The following is an 18,325-nucleotide window of genomic DNA, read 5'->3' on the forward strand; positions in this document are numbered from 1 at the left end:
TCCCATCATCCTGCTTCAGAAAGAGAAGAGATGGACCATATGGACACCCAGAAGATGTCAGGCCATATTTGCATTTGTGCAAATCAATTGATTCCATCTAAGATTTGATGTTTTGTCTGAGGCATAACAATTGTTTATTAGAAAAGCTTCAAATGCCACAGCTTGAAAACCAAAACCATTGTAAGCTTTCTGGGGATGTCAAAGACAGACCCCTTTCATTGGGTCTCTATTGGATCACAAGGGAGAGCCGGTTCTTTCACCAGGCTAGTTCACCAGGTACACCCCCATGAACACCAGACCCTATTAAAATAAAGCGTCTCTCTCTATATTTGGGAGAATGTTTTGTTTGATAGTACCAGCATTGCCAAGCCCAAGCGTTCAAAACTAAATTGGGATTCAGCCCCCTTTATCTCCAGAATCATGAGCTTTTAAAAATACATGTTGGGAGGGGTTTTTCCAAGTTTGTTTTCCTTCTGGTTTCTGAGACTTTCGGGGGGGGGGGGGGGGGGGAAACTTAGGTCACATTTTCAAGCTTGACTTTATAATCACAAGGGCTGGAAACTTACTTTTATTTTTAATGGAAAGCTGGGATTCTCCTGCCATCTTTTGACTCCAGCAGCTGGGGCTTTAAGCAGAACCCCCTCTCCCCCAAGTATTGAGAGACTCATACTAAGATGTTGAGTTGGTGATGGTGTGGCCCAGGTCTCTGCCTCAGGCGTCGATTTTTGTTTAGATAACGATTTGGCTATGCTGATGTTGAGACAGAATTTTATCGTAGGCCTGGCTAACTGTTCCAGTGGTGTCTCAAACCTACAAGCTTCCCCAGGGTTTGAGAGTTGGACTTTAAAAAAAGAAAATCTGACTGCAGCTTTCTGTTAGCTTTAGGACATGGTGAGCAGGCACATAAAGGAGGGGAAGGATAATGCAGAAAGAACAAACTTGCTTCCTCACCACAGGAATGGGGGCGGGATTCCATCAGCTCAGCTCCTTTGGAAGCAAGGAGAATTGAGAGGTTGCAGAGATCTTGTGCTTTGCAGATTCCAGCTCTATGCAGAATCCCTGTGGGCAGTGTATGAGTGGGTCCAGTTTAGGAACTGAGGTTTCCCCTCTGCCCAGATCCTTTTGACCTTTGCCTGTTTGAGAATGGAGATAGGTAGGCTATAGAAACTGCTCCAACCGTTAGTTGGAATAGAAGCCCAGGAGTGGCTTCACTGCTTGCTCCAGGATTTATAGAGAAGGATTCCTTCCCGCCTGCAGAGCTCCCCAGCACCAAGGCAGATCCTTCAGACTGGGGATAGAGTTTTGGACTAAGTACCAGAACGTCAGATCTTCCACCATCATTCACAGAGACCACCCATTTACCTTAACACTGTTGCATTTATACTTTTTAAGATGTCTTCTCCCATTGGGGCAGCACTTAGGAGTTCAACTTATCTTCAGATTTAATCCTCCCTCCCCCCCGGCTTTAAATTCTATGTTTATATAATCTACCCAGCTGCCCTATTTTCAAATCCTCTGTCTTTGGGCTTGATCTTACTTGCAGCCGTATAAATCAAGAGTTCCACTGATTGCAATCAATAGAACACAACAGCATTAGCTTAGCTCAGACAATGGTCGATTCTAGTGATTTTCCCCTAATCTATTTCATCACTGTCTGGTTTGGAATGTCTGCTGCAACTTCTCTCTCTGCAATGTTGTGCTGTTGAGACAGAAATCCTGTTTATCCCCAGAGCAGATTCGAAGTGCAAGCTTCTTCACGCTGGCCCAGCACTGTGCCGAAAAGACTGTCTCTCTCTCTTCTTCTCCTAGTCTCCACACCCATGCAGGTCTTTCCATTTTGGTTCAGAGTACCAGCAACTGTGCTAATTAACTCCCTACCTGGTTACCAATCTTTGACTCATCTAGTTCACCCTACTGCTGTTCAGCCAGATGCACTCTATCACGTATTGGCTCATCCATACCTGCTCCTTTCCTAGGGCTAAGCTCAAAATAGCCTCTGATCTCACTGCCCGTTTCCTAACCTGGCTGGGCATGACATCACAGGCGTCTACCATCACCAGAACTCTTTAACCTCCTTTCATAGGTCTTATTCCAGTCATTATCTTGCTATCCCTCCAAATTCAGCATCCTGGTCTATTTACCGAGTCCTCTCTCACCCCCACACACTCTCTCCCAATTGCTTTATTCATTTCATCCTGCCCTGGAACACTTTCTACACAGACATTTTATTTTTCACTTAATTCTATTTTTCATCTCAGACCACACTTTCTCTGTTGTTGGTCACCAAGTATTTGACCAGCAGACTTGGCATTATATCTCTGGAAAGGGCTCACGTATTAAAGTATGGATCATAATGGTCTCACTGACTTTATGTCTGGGCCAAAGAATCAGCTAATCCCATAAGACGTCATTGGTCTATATATTATTAAAATTGAATGAAAACCTTATGTGCAGTGTTTTGCTAGACACAGAGAGCACCCCTATATTTTCAGTCTAAAGTGACTTTTATTACAGAATAAGAAAAACAAAACCAAAATTTAAGGCTTCATCAGAGAGCACAGATCATGCACCTCTCTCTGCTGTAACAGGCTGCAGCAGCTCTAAGAATAAGATGGGTGCTGTCTCTGCAGACCAGCTGCGCCCTTCAGAGCTGAAAGCTGCAGTACACAAAAAACAAACGTCACTGTTTCATAGCTATACACACCATGGTATGGATTCACCTGTGTGTAAACCAAACAAACTGTTCTATTTGCTGATTTTAAGAGATATGCTTATTACTGTCATGAACTACACTATCCTCAGGAGGAAAGCAGTTTCAGTGCCATTCTGGGAATTTAATATTTGTGGAATAGAGATATAACAGCATCCTCAGAGAGAGAGAGACTGTTTCAATAGAGGGTAGAATATTTTCTAGGCTCTTTTCATCGTTCATCTTTGTCTTGGATGTTCTTGCCACTGATGCAGTAACATACAGGTCAAGGCAACAGACAATGGTCAAAAGAGTGTTTTGGGACAAAGGGTGTAAAGGGACAAACATGGGTTTTCATAAAACACTTCATTTTGGTTTTGTTTAGCAGTGTGGTTCTTTATGGCCTACTGGCTGCTTCTCTGATCAGTTCTTAGGTCAAGACATAAATAAAAGAGATGAAGGCAAGATTTTTTACTTCCTACTCTTGGGCAGCGTGAGCCAGAGCGCAACATTTCTATCCTCAACCCAACGCAATAGAAAGGGTTAATCGGTTGTTCTCTCCAGTTTCCTGCACTGAATTGTATTTCAATTAATAACTTTCAGTGTTAATTATAGAATGCAGAGCTATTGTTTGATTTCTGATCCTGTGGAACAGAACGGCAGAGCTGCAAAAGCAAATAATAGAATATCAGGGTTGGAAAGGACCTCAGGTCGTCATCTAGTCCAACCCCCTTGCTCAAAGCAGGACCAATCCCCAATTTTTGCCCAAGATCCCTAAATGGCCCCCTCAAGGATTGAGCTCACAAGCCTGCTGGGTTTAGCAGCCCAATGCTCAAACCACTGAGCTATCCCTCCTCCCCCATACATTTCAAGTAAATTATTCCTGCTGGTGTGGGCCCTGGGCCTGTTCACAGCTGAATAGAGATGACTGCATGTCCTGGTTTTGCCTGAGAGCTTGATTGAATCATTGAGCTGTGATGAATTTTGGACAGGTGGCTTCTTTCATGATTGATTTAATTTCTGTACTAAATGCAGCCAGCAGTCAAAATGGCTTGGACTAAGGAATCAGCATAAGGAATTAACAATAAGACAAATACAACTGTTAATACATTTCCAATGCCTATTAGTGCTTTACGAACACTTTTAGCTGGCTTTAAAGCAATCAGAAAAAAATAGTCTTGAAAGGAAACATGTAGGGTTCCTTGTAAAATTCTCATCAAAAGCCATACTCTGGCTATAATTTTCAGTCTAGCTAGGGTCCTTCTCTCTCTTTCTGTAATTTAGTTTCCATATCGTGAGGTGTAACATTAATTACCTATTTTTGTAATAGGCTCAGAGATCATCAGAGGTACAATATAAATAATCAGAAGGGATCACAGGTTTCAGATCCTTGTGATACTCGTAAGACACAGTAAGTCTGTCTGGGACGCTGACAGGTGCCATATAGTCTAGAGGCATTGGGAGAGTTGAGCCTTTGAGTCTACACAGAAAAAGTCTTGTTCCTGCGGCAGGTATCAGACTGACAGCCTTGAAGACTGATGTCACCTGTGCACAGAAAGGGAACAGTATTAGCAGCACCAGCAAAAGCTCCACCCACATTGCCCTTCAAGCCTGCCTTAAAAGTCACCCTGTAAGTAGTCAGGCTCAGCAGAGACAAGAGTAACCACCACCAGTGCTGATCACGGCATTGGTTTGGGGCGATTTGAGCACTTGTCTACTAAGAACTGTGCTGAGACTCATGCTCACAGGCCTGGGGGTCTCAAACATTTTATTTACTGTGGGCTACTTCTTAAATTGAGCTATTTCCAGACCACATTCCTTCCTACTGCTACACCTTTCCTGCCAGCACCTGTGGAAACATTATTAAAGAGTCAAAACCAAAACAAGCTCACCTTTTCTACAAAGCTTTGTCTGGGGGATTCCATTCTCCACTTTGAATGTATGCTACTGATAGCCTGTTCCTCCCTCTAAGGCTTTATATTTTTTAGCAGCTAATCTCCTCATTCTCTGCAGCTGCAATTGCTCCAGTCTGCCAGCCACTTTGCAGCTGGGTTCTGTCCTCTGTGTGGGCTCCTCTCCTGTTTAACGTTAAGGGCTCACAATGAAAATACCTGACACAAAAAGACCCAAAGCAGCCACACGGAACCTGTAGCCTAGGATCAATATCTGGTCTGGAGTACAGAAGCTAGACAATTGTGAGGATCCAGTAAAGTGCACTAGGAGGCTGCTGTTTACAACACTGATCTGTCTTTTTGGTCGGTGAAACGCATAGGCCCAGTCCTGCTGCTTTTGACGTCACTGTCAAAAACTCCAGTTGAATTCAGGAGGTGTAAGGTTGGGTCCTGGACTAGCAATTATTTAAGAAACAAACAGAGGAAAATCATTACCAATGTACAAGCTAGAAAATGGTTCTCTTTGGTCAGACAGCAGCATAACAGTGCTGTACGAGCACCGAGCCACAAAGAACGCTTGGCATTCCACTTCCTTTGATGCTAGGAGGTATGGTAAGAGATCACCCTGGCTTAACCAAGAGACCCTCAGTGACCTGAAACTCAAAAGAGAGTCATACAAAAAGTGGAAACTAGGTCAAATTACAAAGGATCAATAGAGGGACAAGCATGTAGGGACAAAATTAGAAAGGCCAAGGCACAAAATGAGATTAAACTAGCTGGGGACATGATGGGCAACGAGAAAACATTTTACAAATACATCAGAAGCAAGAGGAAGACCAAGCAGAGTAGGCCTATTACTCAATGAGGAGGGAAAGACAAGGTGTTACATGCCCTTTTGGTTTCTGTTTTCACCAAAAAAAAAGTTAGCAGTGATCAGACAATTAACATAGTGAACTTCATTGTAAATGGGACAAGATCTGAAGCTAAAATAGGGAAACAAGAAATTAAGAATTACTTAAACAAGTTAGATGTCTTCAAGTTGGCAGGGCCTGATGAAATACATCCTAGAATACTTGAGAAACTGGCTGAAGAGATATAATGTCCTTCTTTGACTTGTCCATAGGGGGGAGCAGTAGATGTGATATACCTTGACTTTAGTAAGGCTTTTGATACTGTCTCACATGAGCTTCTCATAACCATAGGGAAATATAGTCTAAACAAACCTAGTACAAGGTGGTACTCAACTGGTTGGAAAAAACATACTCAGAGAATAGTTATCAATTATTTACAATCAAGTTGGAAGGGCATATCCAGGGTGGGCAAACTTTTTGGGCCAAGGGCCACATCTGGGTGGGGAAATTGTATGCAGGGCCGGGCAGGGGGTTGTGTGTGCGGGAGGGAGTTCTGGGTGTGGGAGGGGGTGCAGTGTGCAGGAACAGGCTCAGAGAAAGGGATTGGGGCAGAGGAGGGGTGTGGAGTATATGAGGGGGCTCAGGGAAGGGGGTTGGGGTGCAGGAGGGGTGCAGAGTGCAGGAGGGGGATCAGGGCAGGGGTGCAGGAGGGGTGCGGTGTCCAACAGGGGGCTCAGGGCAGGGAGTTGGGGTGCACGGGAGTGCAGAGTGCAGCTGGGGGCTCTGGGCAGAGAGTTGAGGTGCATGAGGGGTGTAAGGTGCAGGCAGGGAGTTGGGGGGCAAGGTGCAGGACGGGTTTAGGTTCCAGCCCAGCGCCGCTTACCTAAAGCGGCTCCAGGGTGGCAGCGGCACGCACTGGGGCCAGAACAGGCTCCCTGCCTACCTGCCCTGGCCCCACGCCACTCCGGGAAGCGGCCGGAACCACGTCCCTGCGTGGCCCCTGGGAGAAGGAGGGGCACAGGGCTCTGCATGCTGCCCTTGCCACGCCTCCAGGTACCTCCCCCGAAGCTCCCATTGGCCACGGTTCCCCATTCCCGGCCAATGGGAGCTGCGGGGGGCGGTGCCTGGAGGCAAGGGCAATGCACGGAGCCCTCTGCCCCCTGTCCTGGGGTCCCAGGGACATGGTACTGGCCGCTTCTGAGAGCGGCGCAGGGCTTGTGGCAACGGGGGGCAATCCCGCGGGCCAGATCCAAAGCCCTGAGGGGCCAGATCCAGCCCGTGGGCCGTAGCTTGCCCACCCCTGGCATATCAAGTGGGACCCCATAGAGATCTGTCCTGGGTTTGGGTCTATTCAATATTTTCATAAATAATTATGGATAATAGCAGAGAGAGGACACTTATAAAGTTTTCAGAGGACATCAAGCTGGGAGGGGTTGCAAATGCTTTGAGGACAGGATTAGAATTAAAAATGATCTAGACAAACTGGGAAGATTGTCTGAAATAAATAGGATGAAATCCAATAAGGACAAATTTAAAGTACTCCACTTAGGAAGGAACAATCAATTGCACAAATACAAAATGGGAAATGACTGCCTAGGATGTAGCACTGCAGAAAAGGATCTGGGGTTTTTCATGGATCACAAACTAAATATGAGTCAACAACGTAACGCATGTTTGCAAAACAAAGTGAACATCAGTCTGGGATGTCTTAACAAGTGTAAGCAAGACACAGGAAGTAATTCTTCCGCTCTAATCAGCACTGATAAGGCCCCTTTGGGAAAGACATGGACAAATTGGAGAAAGTCCAGAGAAAAGCAACAGGTATGATTAAAGGTCTAGAAAACATGACCTGTGAGGACAGATTGAATAAAATTGGGGTTGTTTAGTCTGGGAAAGAGAAGACTGAGGGGGGATATAAAAGGATGTTATAAAGAGGAGGGTGATAATTGTTCTCCTTATCCATTGGGGATAGGAGAAGAAGCAATGGGCTTAAATTGCAGCAAGGGAGATTTAGGTTAAACATTAGGAAAAGTTTTCTACCTGTCAGGGTACTTAAGCTCTGGAACAAATTACCTAGGGAGGTTGTGAAATCTGTGTCACTGGAGGTTTTTAAGAACAGTTAGAAAAACACCTGTCAGGGATGGTCTAGAATAATACTTAGTCCCGCTTCCCTGCAGGGGACTGGAACGTATGACCTATTGAGGTCCATTACAGAGCTACATTTCTATGATTTTATCATTTACCAATACAAAACTATGTTGAAAATTATACTAAATGCCCTACAGCCAGATCAGACCTTGTGCAGCTGCAGGCTCCTCTGGCCCAAACGAAGGGGAAAAGGGACCAGCCCCCTTCATGGTATTATCTCCCATTCTTCCAGGACATAGTGAGCCAGCATGTGTAAGGGGTGGGATCAGGAGAGGAAAGGATGATGGAAACACATTGTTCCTCCCCTCCACCCCCTGGGGAATCCCATCCCTCAGAAGCTGGTCCAACTATATTAACTTCTGAGATGGTTCCCAGGACTGAGGAGATGGAACAATACTTGTTCTCCACTATTCTCCTCTAACTCCCATTTCTCATGGCAACCAAGGGTTTCAGCCTGCAGGGAAAGCCATGGCAGAGAGTTGGAGAGAGCTGAAAGGGGAGAGATGGACAACATGGAGGCAGTGGGTTTCCACGTGAATGGCCCTGGCCTCTAGTATCAGGGAATCTGCAATGTCCGGGGTCCAAAGCCCTCACTTTATTGCAGGCAAGGGGCAGCCCATGCCAAACAATTTGGAGAAAATACCATGATGAGACCCTCCTGATGTTTTCCTGCTGAAAGGAACCCTGTGGGGGATCCTCATGGGAGGGGACAATCTGGGGTCCCAGCTATAGTCTTAGGAGCCAATTTTACACTCATTTGGCATCCCAAACTCCCAGTGATTCCAATGGGAGTCTGGGATGTATCAGGAACACAGGATCAATCCCTTACAGCTTTACTGAAATCCACAGGAAATAATTCAGGGCACAATAAACATCTATATTTTTAAATCACTAACCAGGTTAATTTGCCTCATGCTTAAAACAAACATCCTAAGAAATAAAAGAATCATCCCTTTTTTCCTTTGTCCACTGGAATTCTTTGAACTTTCTCTAAGCCCAGGATACTGCATTTGTCCCAGCCCTCAGTGGAATTCTCTCTCCCTCTCGTCCCTGGAACGCTGTGAGCGAGTCTGGAAGGATTTCTTGGACAGACATTTTTGATTAAAGCCTGTGTTAAGAAGGCTGGCTCAGGGCAGATCAACGCCACTCCAAATCCACTCGGTCAGGAGCAGCAGCAGAATGAAGTTTCGAGGCGCCTGCTTGCTTCTGTGCCTCTTTTGCCTTGTGCAGGTTACAGTCCAGCAAGCCTCCACATCCAAGCAAAGGACAGCGGGCTCCAAGAAAGGTAGGGAGCTGGGAAGGTTCATTAGGTGGGCCTGTATTTAACAGCATTTTATCAAAATTATTCTAAAAACATATAGACTTTAACAGACCATCAGCTTTTTTTCCTACAGGATTTTTGGACCATCCTGTAGAATTCTATAACAAGGAAATTTAAATTCTATTGCTTGTTTAAAAAAAAAATCCTCCCAAAGTTATTTTCTTCTATTGAGTTGTATGGGATGTCCTCATAATGAACCATTTGTTCTAAAATTCAGATAGCAACATACTATATATATTATCTCTATGTTTCTACCATTTTTTCCTGTATAAAAATCTCATTTTAATGATCCTTAATTTCCCCCATCCCATTTTAAGAGGAAAATAAAATGACAGAAGGGAAAGAGTTGATGTAAATTCTGAGACAGAGTAGACAGAATATTTACTCCAAGAAATAGAGGAAGTACATAATTTCTATGATTATATAACTTTATTAACAAATATCAGCAGTGGTCTCCAAATCCTATTTTAAAATATTTGCCTCAAGTGTATATTAAGTTGTACTCCAGATACATCTAGTGAAGAGTAATCATTAGCAGATAGAAAAGGAGTACTTGTGGCACCTTAGAGACTAACCAATTTATTTGAGCATAAGCTTTCGTGAGCTACAGCTCACTTCATCGGATGCATACCGTGAAGTATGAAGTGAGCTGTAGCTCACGAAAGCTTATGCTCAAATAAACTGGTTAGTCTCTAAGGTGCCACAAGTCCTCCTTTTCTTTTTGCGAATACAGACTAACACGGCTTTTACTCTGAAACCTGTCATTAGCAGATAGTGTATAGAAAAATAAATGCACTGGGGTTTACTCACCCGTCCCTGTTTCTGCACAGTGCAAATAATTGAAGGACGACTTGGGTGAGTAACTGATGACCACTGTGAGCTCACTCCAGCCCTTAGAATTTGTGGGGCAATACTTTGGGGAAGACAGTTTCACAGCTGTATCAGACTGTTCCTCCAGATATTTGAATTCCTTTTAAACATGGAATTTTCATCTTGGAGCAAACCTGAAAGAAGATGTTTAAACAAACCATTTACTTGGGCAGTCATTTTCTGTAGTCTCTTCCCAGTTTGGTTATTTTTCCTCAGAAGTTTGTATTTGAATGAGCTTTTCCTTGTGCTTGGTCTTTCAGTGAAGTCCCTAATCATGTTTATTTTTAAAAAAATATTGCAGTAAGGGTCCAAAACACTCACTCACCTCCTCTGGTGCAGTGTGTGTGTGTGTGTGTGTGTGTGCACCTGCTGGTACAAGTTGGGGTGTGCAACCCCCCCCCCCCCAACTTGTACCAGCCGGTGCATTTGTGTTTCTCAGAGGAATTTTGCTTCACTCATTATAGCAATGGAATTTTTCTCTTTGTAATTGTTTGCTGACAACTGGGCTCTTCAGTAGGATTGGTTAAAAAGTTTCCATCACACTTTTCCTCAATGGAATGAAAATGTTCACTGAAAATGTCTGCTTGCCTCCAAAATTTTCATCCACGCTCCAAAACTTTTTGGCCAAAACCACAACATTGTTTCAGCCTCTGGCACTTTTCAGCCCAAGAGTTTTTTGATTTTCAATGAAAAGTTGAAATTCTCCACAGAAAAATACCAACCCATTTACCAACCAGCTCGACTCTTCAGCAGTGGCAAGCTGGAGGTCCAGGCCTCTCTGGAAAGTTTTCCCCACTAATAAGAGTGGCCAGCATTTTTCAGATTTCAGCAAAGAAAGGGGAGGAAAAAAAGTTACAAAACTGAAACAATGAGGGAGGGAAGTGAAAATTCATGACCAATCAACTCTACACTCAGGGACACTGGAACAATTTGTATAGTGGGGGTGCCGAGAGCCATTGTACCAAACTCTAAACCCTGTATAGGATGGAAACAGCTTCAAGCTGTGGTAGCTAGATTAAAGGTTGCGTGGCTATGCCTACCTGAGCTTTAACCACACCCCCCTTTGCAGTGAAGACATACCCTTAGCCATTGTCTACACTACCACTTACTTCGGTATAAGTTATGTTATATGCTATTTATGCTATAAATCAGGATAGATTATTTAAAGACAAACAACTGAACAGGAATAGTCTCCATCTGAATCTTAATGGATTTCTTCATGGGGTTCAGTTCAGATGAGTGTATTACAGGTTGTCTTCACTGTTCAATTATACACAGGTTCCATAGAAACGGCTTATCACAGATATTTGGGCAGGGGAATGGGGAAAGTTCTACCAACGTTTGCAGTTACTGTGACCGCTTTTTAAACAATGTATAGGCTTTACTATGATGTCCATAGGCTCTGTCTATCTTTGAGACACAAATTAATCCTCACAACAGCACTGTGAGATAGAGAATAGTTCTTATCCCTATTTTCAAATGGGGAATTGAGGCACAGAGAGAGTAAGCTCTCTCAGGTTCACATAGGAGATCAGTACCAGAATTGGGAATTTAACCCATACCTCCTGCTTCCCACTGCAGTACCTTAGCTACACAGTCTTTCTTCCTTGACGGAGTTTCCCCCTTCCATTTATGAATGACATTATTGACCTCTGCCTCATTCAGCACAGAGGATGATGGTGCACTGTGGCTGAATCAGGGTTGTGTAATGAATGTGGCTGTGGTCTGGGCCTTATTTTTTACAGAAGTTGGAAAGGCACGTAGTGAACGAGGCAGAAGATTGCGGGAAGAGAAGTGAAGGTCCCGTTGTTAAAGAAGTTGAATGGTGCCTTGGAGAATTGGATGCTAACCCTGCCTCTGCCACAGAGTTCCTGTGTGATGCTGGGCAAGTCACTTAAACCAAACTTTTCACAGTTGGCTGCCAGTTTAGTGTTCCTCATTTTCTTGGTGCCAGATTTGCAGAGGTGCTCAGTGCTCATGACTGCAGGGAGAATTGCTGTCACCCTTGGCAGATGGGGGAAGTGAGGCACAGAAGGGTTAAGACAAGTAAGTTTCCCAAGAACCACACACAGTGTTTGTGGCAGAGCCAGGAACAGACGCCAGAACTCTTGTGCTTTAGCCATAAAACCATCCTTCCTCTTTCCGTCGTAGTATGTTGGGTTAAGGCTACTAGCCTTTTCATTGCTAGGAAGGCTCCCTTACAATAGCAGCTGTATTAATGAGAAGTTTCCCACAATGTGTTTTCCTCAAAGGTACCAAAATAATAACTAATGCTTCAGTGTTAACGGAACCCATTAAAGTTAATTGAGCAATGATTAAAGCAGTTTAATACACTCCTCTTGATGCTTTTGTTTCCTATTCATGACACGTTATAATCTTCACCGCTCGTCTTTTATAGGGCTTTCAATGTTGCTTTCCAACTGATCTCATGTAGTAACTCTGCTTACTTAATCAATTCACCAGAGCCAGCATTTCCAGGATAGACCTGGCCTAAGGTCTGCATGCGTAAATTGTCACATTTGCTTTCACTACATTAGGTTCCCCCATAGAAACACCACCACATTTATGGCAGGATAGGTATAGAAATAGTTTCTTGGGAGCAGCTGTATAGATACAGTGAATACCACCCCGTTATTGTCCTGTTTGCTGCAACATCAAAGGGATAAAAGCTCAATTATTTCTAAATGAGAGTAACCAGAGTACCAATTAGTAGCTGGTTACAGAAGTTGCAATTACTCTAACTAAGCCATAGATCAGTGACATTAGTGGTAATGGCACATTTAATTACATGGGAAATGGCTTCAATAGAGTGATAGGAGAGTACCAAAGAAGAACTAAATATTGTTTTATAATCTTATCACTCCTAAAGGCCAGATCACCCCCACCCCCAGAAAACCCCACATAAGGTACAGAAAATCAGGAGGGAAACCTCATGGAGTCTCCACTGGATCACTTCTTTGGTGAGAGTGAAGTATATAATCTGCATAGATGGACCAAATGATCTTGTCTCCAAAAACAGACTTCCCATTTTTAACAGTGAGGGCCAGTAACCATCCGGAACAGTGATCAGACCAGCTGTTCGTCACAGTCCCTTCTGGTCTTCAAATCCAAGAAACTCACGGATCGCTAGGGGGCCACCGAAGACAGGGGCCATCCCTGTGGAGACCTCATAGCTTCTTGCTCCCTCCCCCCTCTCTGGCAGGCCAGCTCCTGCAGAGCCACCACTACTAGAAAATTGCCCTTCTCTGGGTATGTCCACACAGCAGCTGAAGGTGAGATTTGCAGCTTGGGGAGGCATACTCCAGTTAGCTTTAATCAGGCTCACATTCTAAAAACAGCAGTGAAGACACGATGACACAGGCTTCCTACTGAATACGAAGTCCCGTTCATGGTCTCTGTCATGACATTCAAAGCCCTTAATGGGACTGGCCCTCGCTACCAGTGAGGCCTCTCTCCCAGCATGAGCAGGACCTATCGGAAGAACTGCTCTCCACTGGAGCAATGGACAGGACCGGCTCTAGGCACCAGCAAAGCAAGCACGTGCGTGGGGCGGCACAATTCCAGGGACAGCATTCCAGCCACCCTTTTTTTTTCTTCTTTTTTCTTGGGCAGTTGCGCTCTCGGAGCGTGGGGTGGCAAATCTTTTGCTTAGGGCGACAAAAAACCTAGAGCCGGCCCTGGCAACAGAAGTGCCATCCAATGGGGTTGGAGGCAGCGCATGATCACGGGTGACAGGGGAAACTCTCCCAGGAGCTGGACCAAAGCTACAGACCAGGCTTGCAAGAGACAACAACCATTACGGGCCTCAGTCTCTTCACGACTAAATGCAAAACTCATCTCTCTGACTTGCCTCTCTCTCAAAAAGTTCTTCACACCCCACTTCAAGAAAATAAACTAAGCCATTGTCCCTATGGGAAAAAAGCAAGAGCACAAGATTTGGAAGGGGAGGGTTCAGTAGTTTGGAGGGGCTCAGGAAGTATATAGATAGAGATCACTAGATAAAATAAACTAGTTGGCAGAGGGGTGGGGAAGGAGAAAGAGAGAGAGAATCTAACCTTGCCCAGGGCTCCTAGGAGTGCTGCAGGGAAATTGCACTCGACTCCAGAGATGGGGTGGAGTGGGACTGAGTGCTTCATATTCTTCTCCAGCAATGGAAGCAGAGAACAGTGCTGATGGCCTCTGGTGAGCATCCAGTACTCCATCAACAGTGGGAGAAAAACGGATTCTTAAGCATAGATAAAACTATTACAGGGACCCTACTGAACACAATGACTGTTTCCAAAATCCATTCTTCCCCTAAGAATCTTTGCTGTGTGGAATTCGCTACCTGAAAGTTTTGTTCATTCTCACTCATTGGAAAACTTTGTGGATTCTTCAGTTTCTTTAACTACATATGTAACCATGGTGTCTCACTCAAACTTCGGTATGACCTTACTATTCCCCTACTAGAGTTGTAGTGTATGGAGTAAACAGTTTTTAAGAGTCTGAAGAGTGAAACACATAACAGAATACATGAGTTTTAGTAATAGATTCAACTCAACCACACAAGCAGGAACCAGTGTTCTCTAAGCAGGAGGAACCCATTCCAGGTGGTTCTAAGCAACTCCATCAAGGATATTGAAGCCTGATATGCTCTGCCAAAAAAGACATACTTGAGAAGCATTACACCATTAGAACATGCTGTCAGTGGGCAGAGAACACTTGCTCAGAAGCTTCTGGGAACATATTAATCCTTTGGTGTCTCAAGGATTACATACAAATCAAATAATTCTTTAAAGAGTACGGACAGAGCCAGAAGAACTCTGTTAAGGACTTCTTCGACAATTCCCTTCTGTTTGTATTATTGATCCAGAAAATTGATCCAAAGTTCATTGAAATCAATGGAAGGACTCTTATTGACTTCAGTGGGCTTTGGATCGGGTCCATAGTTCCACAAACTGCCCCTTTACTGTCCCAAAGTAGTAACACAGTCCATACCCCAGTAGGGGAATGATGTACAGGCACAAGGTGGTAGTGTATAGGCCACTATAATATAAATGCAGTGGCAGGTGGTCAGCCTGCAAAAAGAATGCACTGCGGAACCAGTGTCTTTTCAGGAGTTTTTGAAGGAGGAGAGAGAAGGAGCTCTGGTGACACTAATAACCTCAATTGCATTCATTAGATGTACATGAAATGTTTGCGTTCATCTCTTGATTTGTTCCACAGATGGTGTGAGCCTCAAAATGATTGAAGATCTTAAGGCTCTGATTGACAACATCTCCCAGGAGGTGGCTTTACTGAAAGAAAAGCAAGCACTTCAGACAGGTAAAGAGCTCATTGTTGAATACACAGTTATTGCTTTGAGATCGGTGCTAATTAAAACGTGGTTACAATCTCTCTGTACACGTTGACAAGGGTGTGAAGAGAGGTCCTGGTGTATTTGGGTTAGAATTCCATCATTAATAATGCATTCATAATTAGATTAATGCTATGTGTGGTATTTTCACAACATTTTCAGACAGATGGAGCTGCTCAGACTTTTAATGGCATTAACTGTACAGTACGTGGCTCAATAATTCTTTATATGCTGGAACTTCTCATTAGAAATATTGAGAGTTTTACAGTGGCACTAAATCAGACGGACAAGATCAGTGAGGTAGTATCGTTTATTGGATCAGCTTCTGTTGGCGAGAAAGACAAGCTTTTGAATGTCACAGAGCAATTCTTGAGATCTGTGTAGCTCAAAAGCTGGTCTCTCTCACCAACAGAAGTTGACCCAATAAAAGATATTACCTCCCCCACCTTGTCCCTCTAATATCCAGGGACCAACACGGCTACAATAACACAGAAAGCTAACTCAGACGGTCATTTTTTCTTCATCGGTCAGAAGGGTAGAGTATACGGGATGCTGTACTTTAATATTTCCCACAGTTTTCTCTTTGCTGTGCAGCCAGCCATCACCCTTCTGTCTGAACCGCATTGCAATCAGATCACGTTAGCATATTCTATTATTATTGTTTGTAATACATTATTGCCTCAAATCAGGGACCCAAATCAGGGCTCAGAGTCCTGGTGTGCTAGGACACATAGCAAAAGATGGTCCCTGTTCCAAAGTGTTTACAATCTATGTATTCCACACTAGTATCATGTGAAGAACTTCCACAGACATCAGTAGAAGGTGTGTTGGCAGATCATGCAATAGACCTGAGACCCACAGTGTGGCTTAAAGAGGAGAATTTTGTCCCATATCTAATGATCTTCTTTGAAAAAGAATATGGATTAAATTTAGATTTCAGACACAAGTCCAGGTTCAATGGGACTTTAAAAAACAGTTTGAATATTCATACATGGCTCCTATTAGGGTTTGTTTGTTTTTAAATAAGGTGCCCAGAGGCTTTCAGTGCTTAAAACTTTAAAAATGTGTAATTTCTACTAACAACTATATCATTGTGAGAGAGTAGAAAGTTTAAAAATTCTTAGCAATGGGGCAAGGAGGAAATTTTTCTGAAGAGCTTAAGTTATTCAAGTGCAACATTTCTGATCAAAACCTGTGAAAAAGGGAGTCTCTTTCATGCTTGCATAACTCAAACAGCTGCAGCAAATATGCACAAGTTTTCCAGAACTCTGCAATGTTGTGCCGAGACCAAGGATGAAAAAGTTTAGCCCACAAGGAATTTATTTGGGAAAGTTTAGGAGCAACTTAAAACAAGGGGAATGGGGATTTGAGTTCTTGCTTTCTATTCAAATTTGGAAGGCACATGGACACAGCTGGGGTTCCACATAACCATGTTTACTAATTATATACAACCATACAAGGCTTCGCGACATACATACACTGCTGCTCTGACAGGGTATAGAAGACAGGGTGGCCCATTATAGGGCTTCCAAACTATTTAAAGGGCTACTGTAACCCATGCCTACTGGGCGTGGTGCCCTCTAGTGGTACCTAGGTCATCTAGAGATTAATGAGTCTGCTACAGCCTTAACTAAGAGCAATGTGGCTTTAAGCTCAAGCAGCGAGGCTCATGCATTTAGCTCCAGAGGTCCCAGGTTGGACTCCCCTGACGATGACCAGGGGCTGTCAGTGATACACTACTACCCAATTCCTATACAGGGTGTGAGAATAAAATTTTGAATTCGACTGTAACATTTGCTACTGATGACCCCCTCTCAGGCACTGTCTTTACAACATGTTCTTTTTCTGTTTGTACCTGGTCTTTTTGTCATTTCTTAGTGTGTTTGAAGGGCACTAAAATTCACCTCAAGTGCTTCCTTGCGTTTTCTGACACCAAGACATATCACGAGGCCAGTGAAGACTGCATCTCCCAGGGCGGCACCCTCAGCACCCCCCAGAACGGAGATGAAAACGACGCGCTCTACGAGTACATGAGGAAGAGTATTGGGTCAGAAGCAGATGTCTGGCTTGGCGTCAATGACCTGGCAGCTGAGGGCAAATGGGTGGACATGACAGGCAGCAGCATCCGCTACCGGAACTGGGAGACTGAGATCACTACCCAGCCGGATGGTGGCAAACTGGAGAACTGTGCAGCCTTGTCAGGGGTTGCCATTGGCAAGTGGTTTGACAAGAAATGCAAAGATAAATTGCCGTACGTGTGTCAGTTCATGATTGTGTAACAGCAGGGCTCCTACTGCTGACATGTAGGCCAGGTTATTCTGTTTGGCATCAGGAATATATATAAATAGTTTATCTATTTGCACATAAATACATTATATATATATATATATATATATATATATATATATATATATACACACACAAATAGATAAACTGTTTGCAAATAAAGTCATCATGGCCTGGTAATGCATTAGAGCATGTTAGATCTATGCTGCATTTTAATTGGCTAAAAGCTACTTCCAACTCTGTAGCAGCTGCATTGTTCCTTACTAAGGCATGATTTATAGATATATTTTTTTACATCAGAAACTTATTAGGATGGCTTATGTGATTTAATAAAGAACCAGTGCAACACTCCAACTTTGCATATCATAGACTAGGTTACGTAAGCCTCATTAAATTGTTGCTGTAGATACTTTTCCTGCAATTCCCTTTCCATTATTGCTGATTTTATCAAGCTATCCATGAACTAATCAAATATTTTCCTCCTGCCGATTCATGGCCCAATCCTGATCCCCTTACTCTGGGAGTCTGGAGTCAGGAGAGACAGTCTGAGCTTTCATTCAGTGAAATCAGAATCCAGTATAATCAAGATCAGAGTCAGTTTCATGCTGATGAACATGTTGTTCCAAACAGTAGGGCCAGTTCTTCTTGCCTGACTTTGACACTTACAATAGAGACTACTTGCAGAGTAAAGTACTACTGAGACATTGGCAGGGTTGAGCCCTCTGATAATAGGACATCCTCATGCGAATTAGAAAGAAGTAGACTGATCTATAAAGAAGAAGAGTGGGATTTTCAGAACTCAGAGTTGACCTAAAGTAAATTGATTTCAATGGGAGTGGTTAATCCAGGTGCTTCTGAAAAATCCCACCGGGAAGCTTTATTTTGGAGAAAGTACTGATTATTTACTAACTCATTCATTAAAATATAGTTTGA

The 18,325-nt window shown here is 43.6% G+C and overlaps 1 protein-coding gene across 2 annotated transcripts; it reads left to right on the forward strand.

Moving 5' to 3' along the window:
• Window positions 1-8,759: 8,759 nt before the first annotated feature.
• On the forward strand, window positions 8,760-17,385 carry CLEC3B (C-type lectin domain family 3 member B). Of its 2 annotated transcripts, none has more exons than XM_077809281.1 (3): window positions 8,760-8,865; window positions 14,977-15,075; window positions 16,985-17,385. In XM_077809281.1, the coding sequence occupies exons 1-3, from the start codon at window positions 8,760-8,762 to the stop codon at window positions 17,383-17,385; spliced, it is 606 nt and encodes a 201-aa protein (XP_077665407.1). The 2 variants fall into 2 exon arrangements, with proteins under 2 accessions (XP_077665407.1, XP_077665408.1); XM_077809282.1 differs by having other exon boundaries at window positions 8,760-8,853.
• The last annotated feature ends 940 nt before the right edge of the window (window positions 17,386-18,325 follow it).

The sequence above is a fragment of the Eretmochelys imbricata genome, chromosome 2 (assembly GCF_965152235.1).
Source record: "Eretmochelys imbricata isolate rEreImb1 chromosome 2, rEreImb1.hap1, whole genome shotgun sequence".
Classification (NCBI taxonomy): Eukaryota; Metazoa; Chordata; order Testudines; family Cheloniidae; genus Eretmochelys; species Eretmochelys imbricata.

Bases quoted from the DNA above. Each gene is read 5' to 3' on its own strand.
- CLEC3B (XM_077809281.1), top strand. From the start codon at position 8,760: ATGAAGTTTCGAGGCGCCTGCTTGCTTCTGTGCCTCTTTTGCCTTGTG. The intron at 8,866-14,976 runs GTAGGGAGCTGG...TTTGTTCCACAG, and splicing joins GACAGCGGGCTCCAAGAAAG to ATGGTGTGAGCCTCAAAATG. The intron at 15,076-16,984 runs GTAAAGAGCTCA...GTCATTTCTTAG, and splicing joins AAAGCAAGCACTTCAGACAG to TGTGTTTGAAGGGCACTAAA.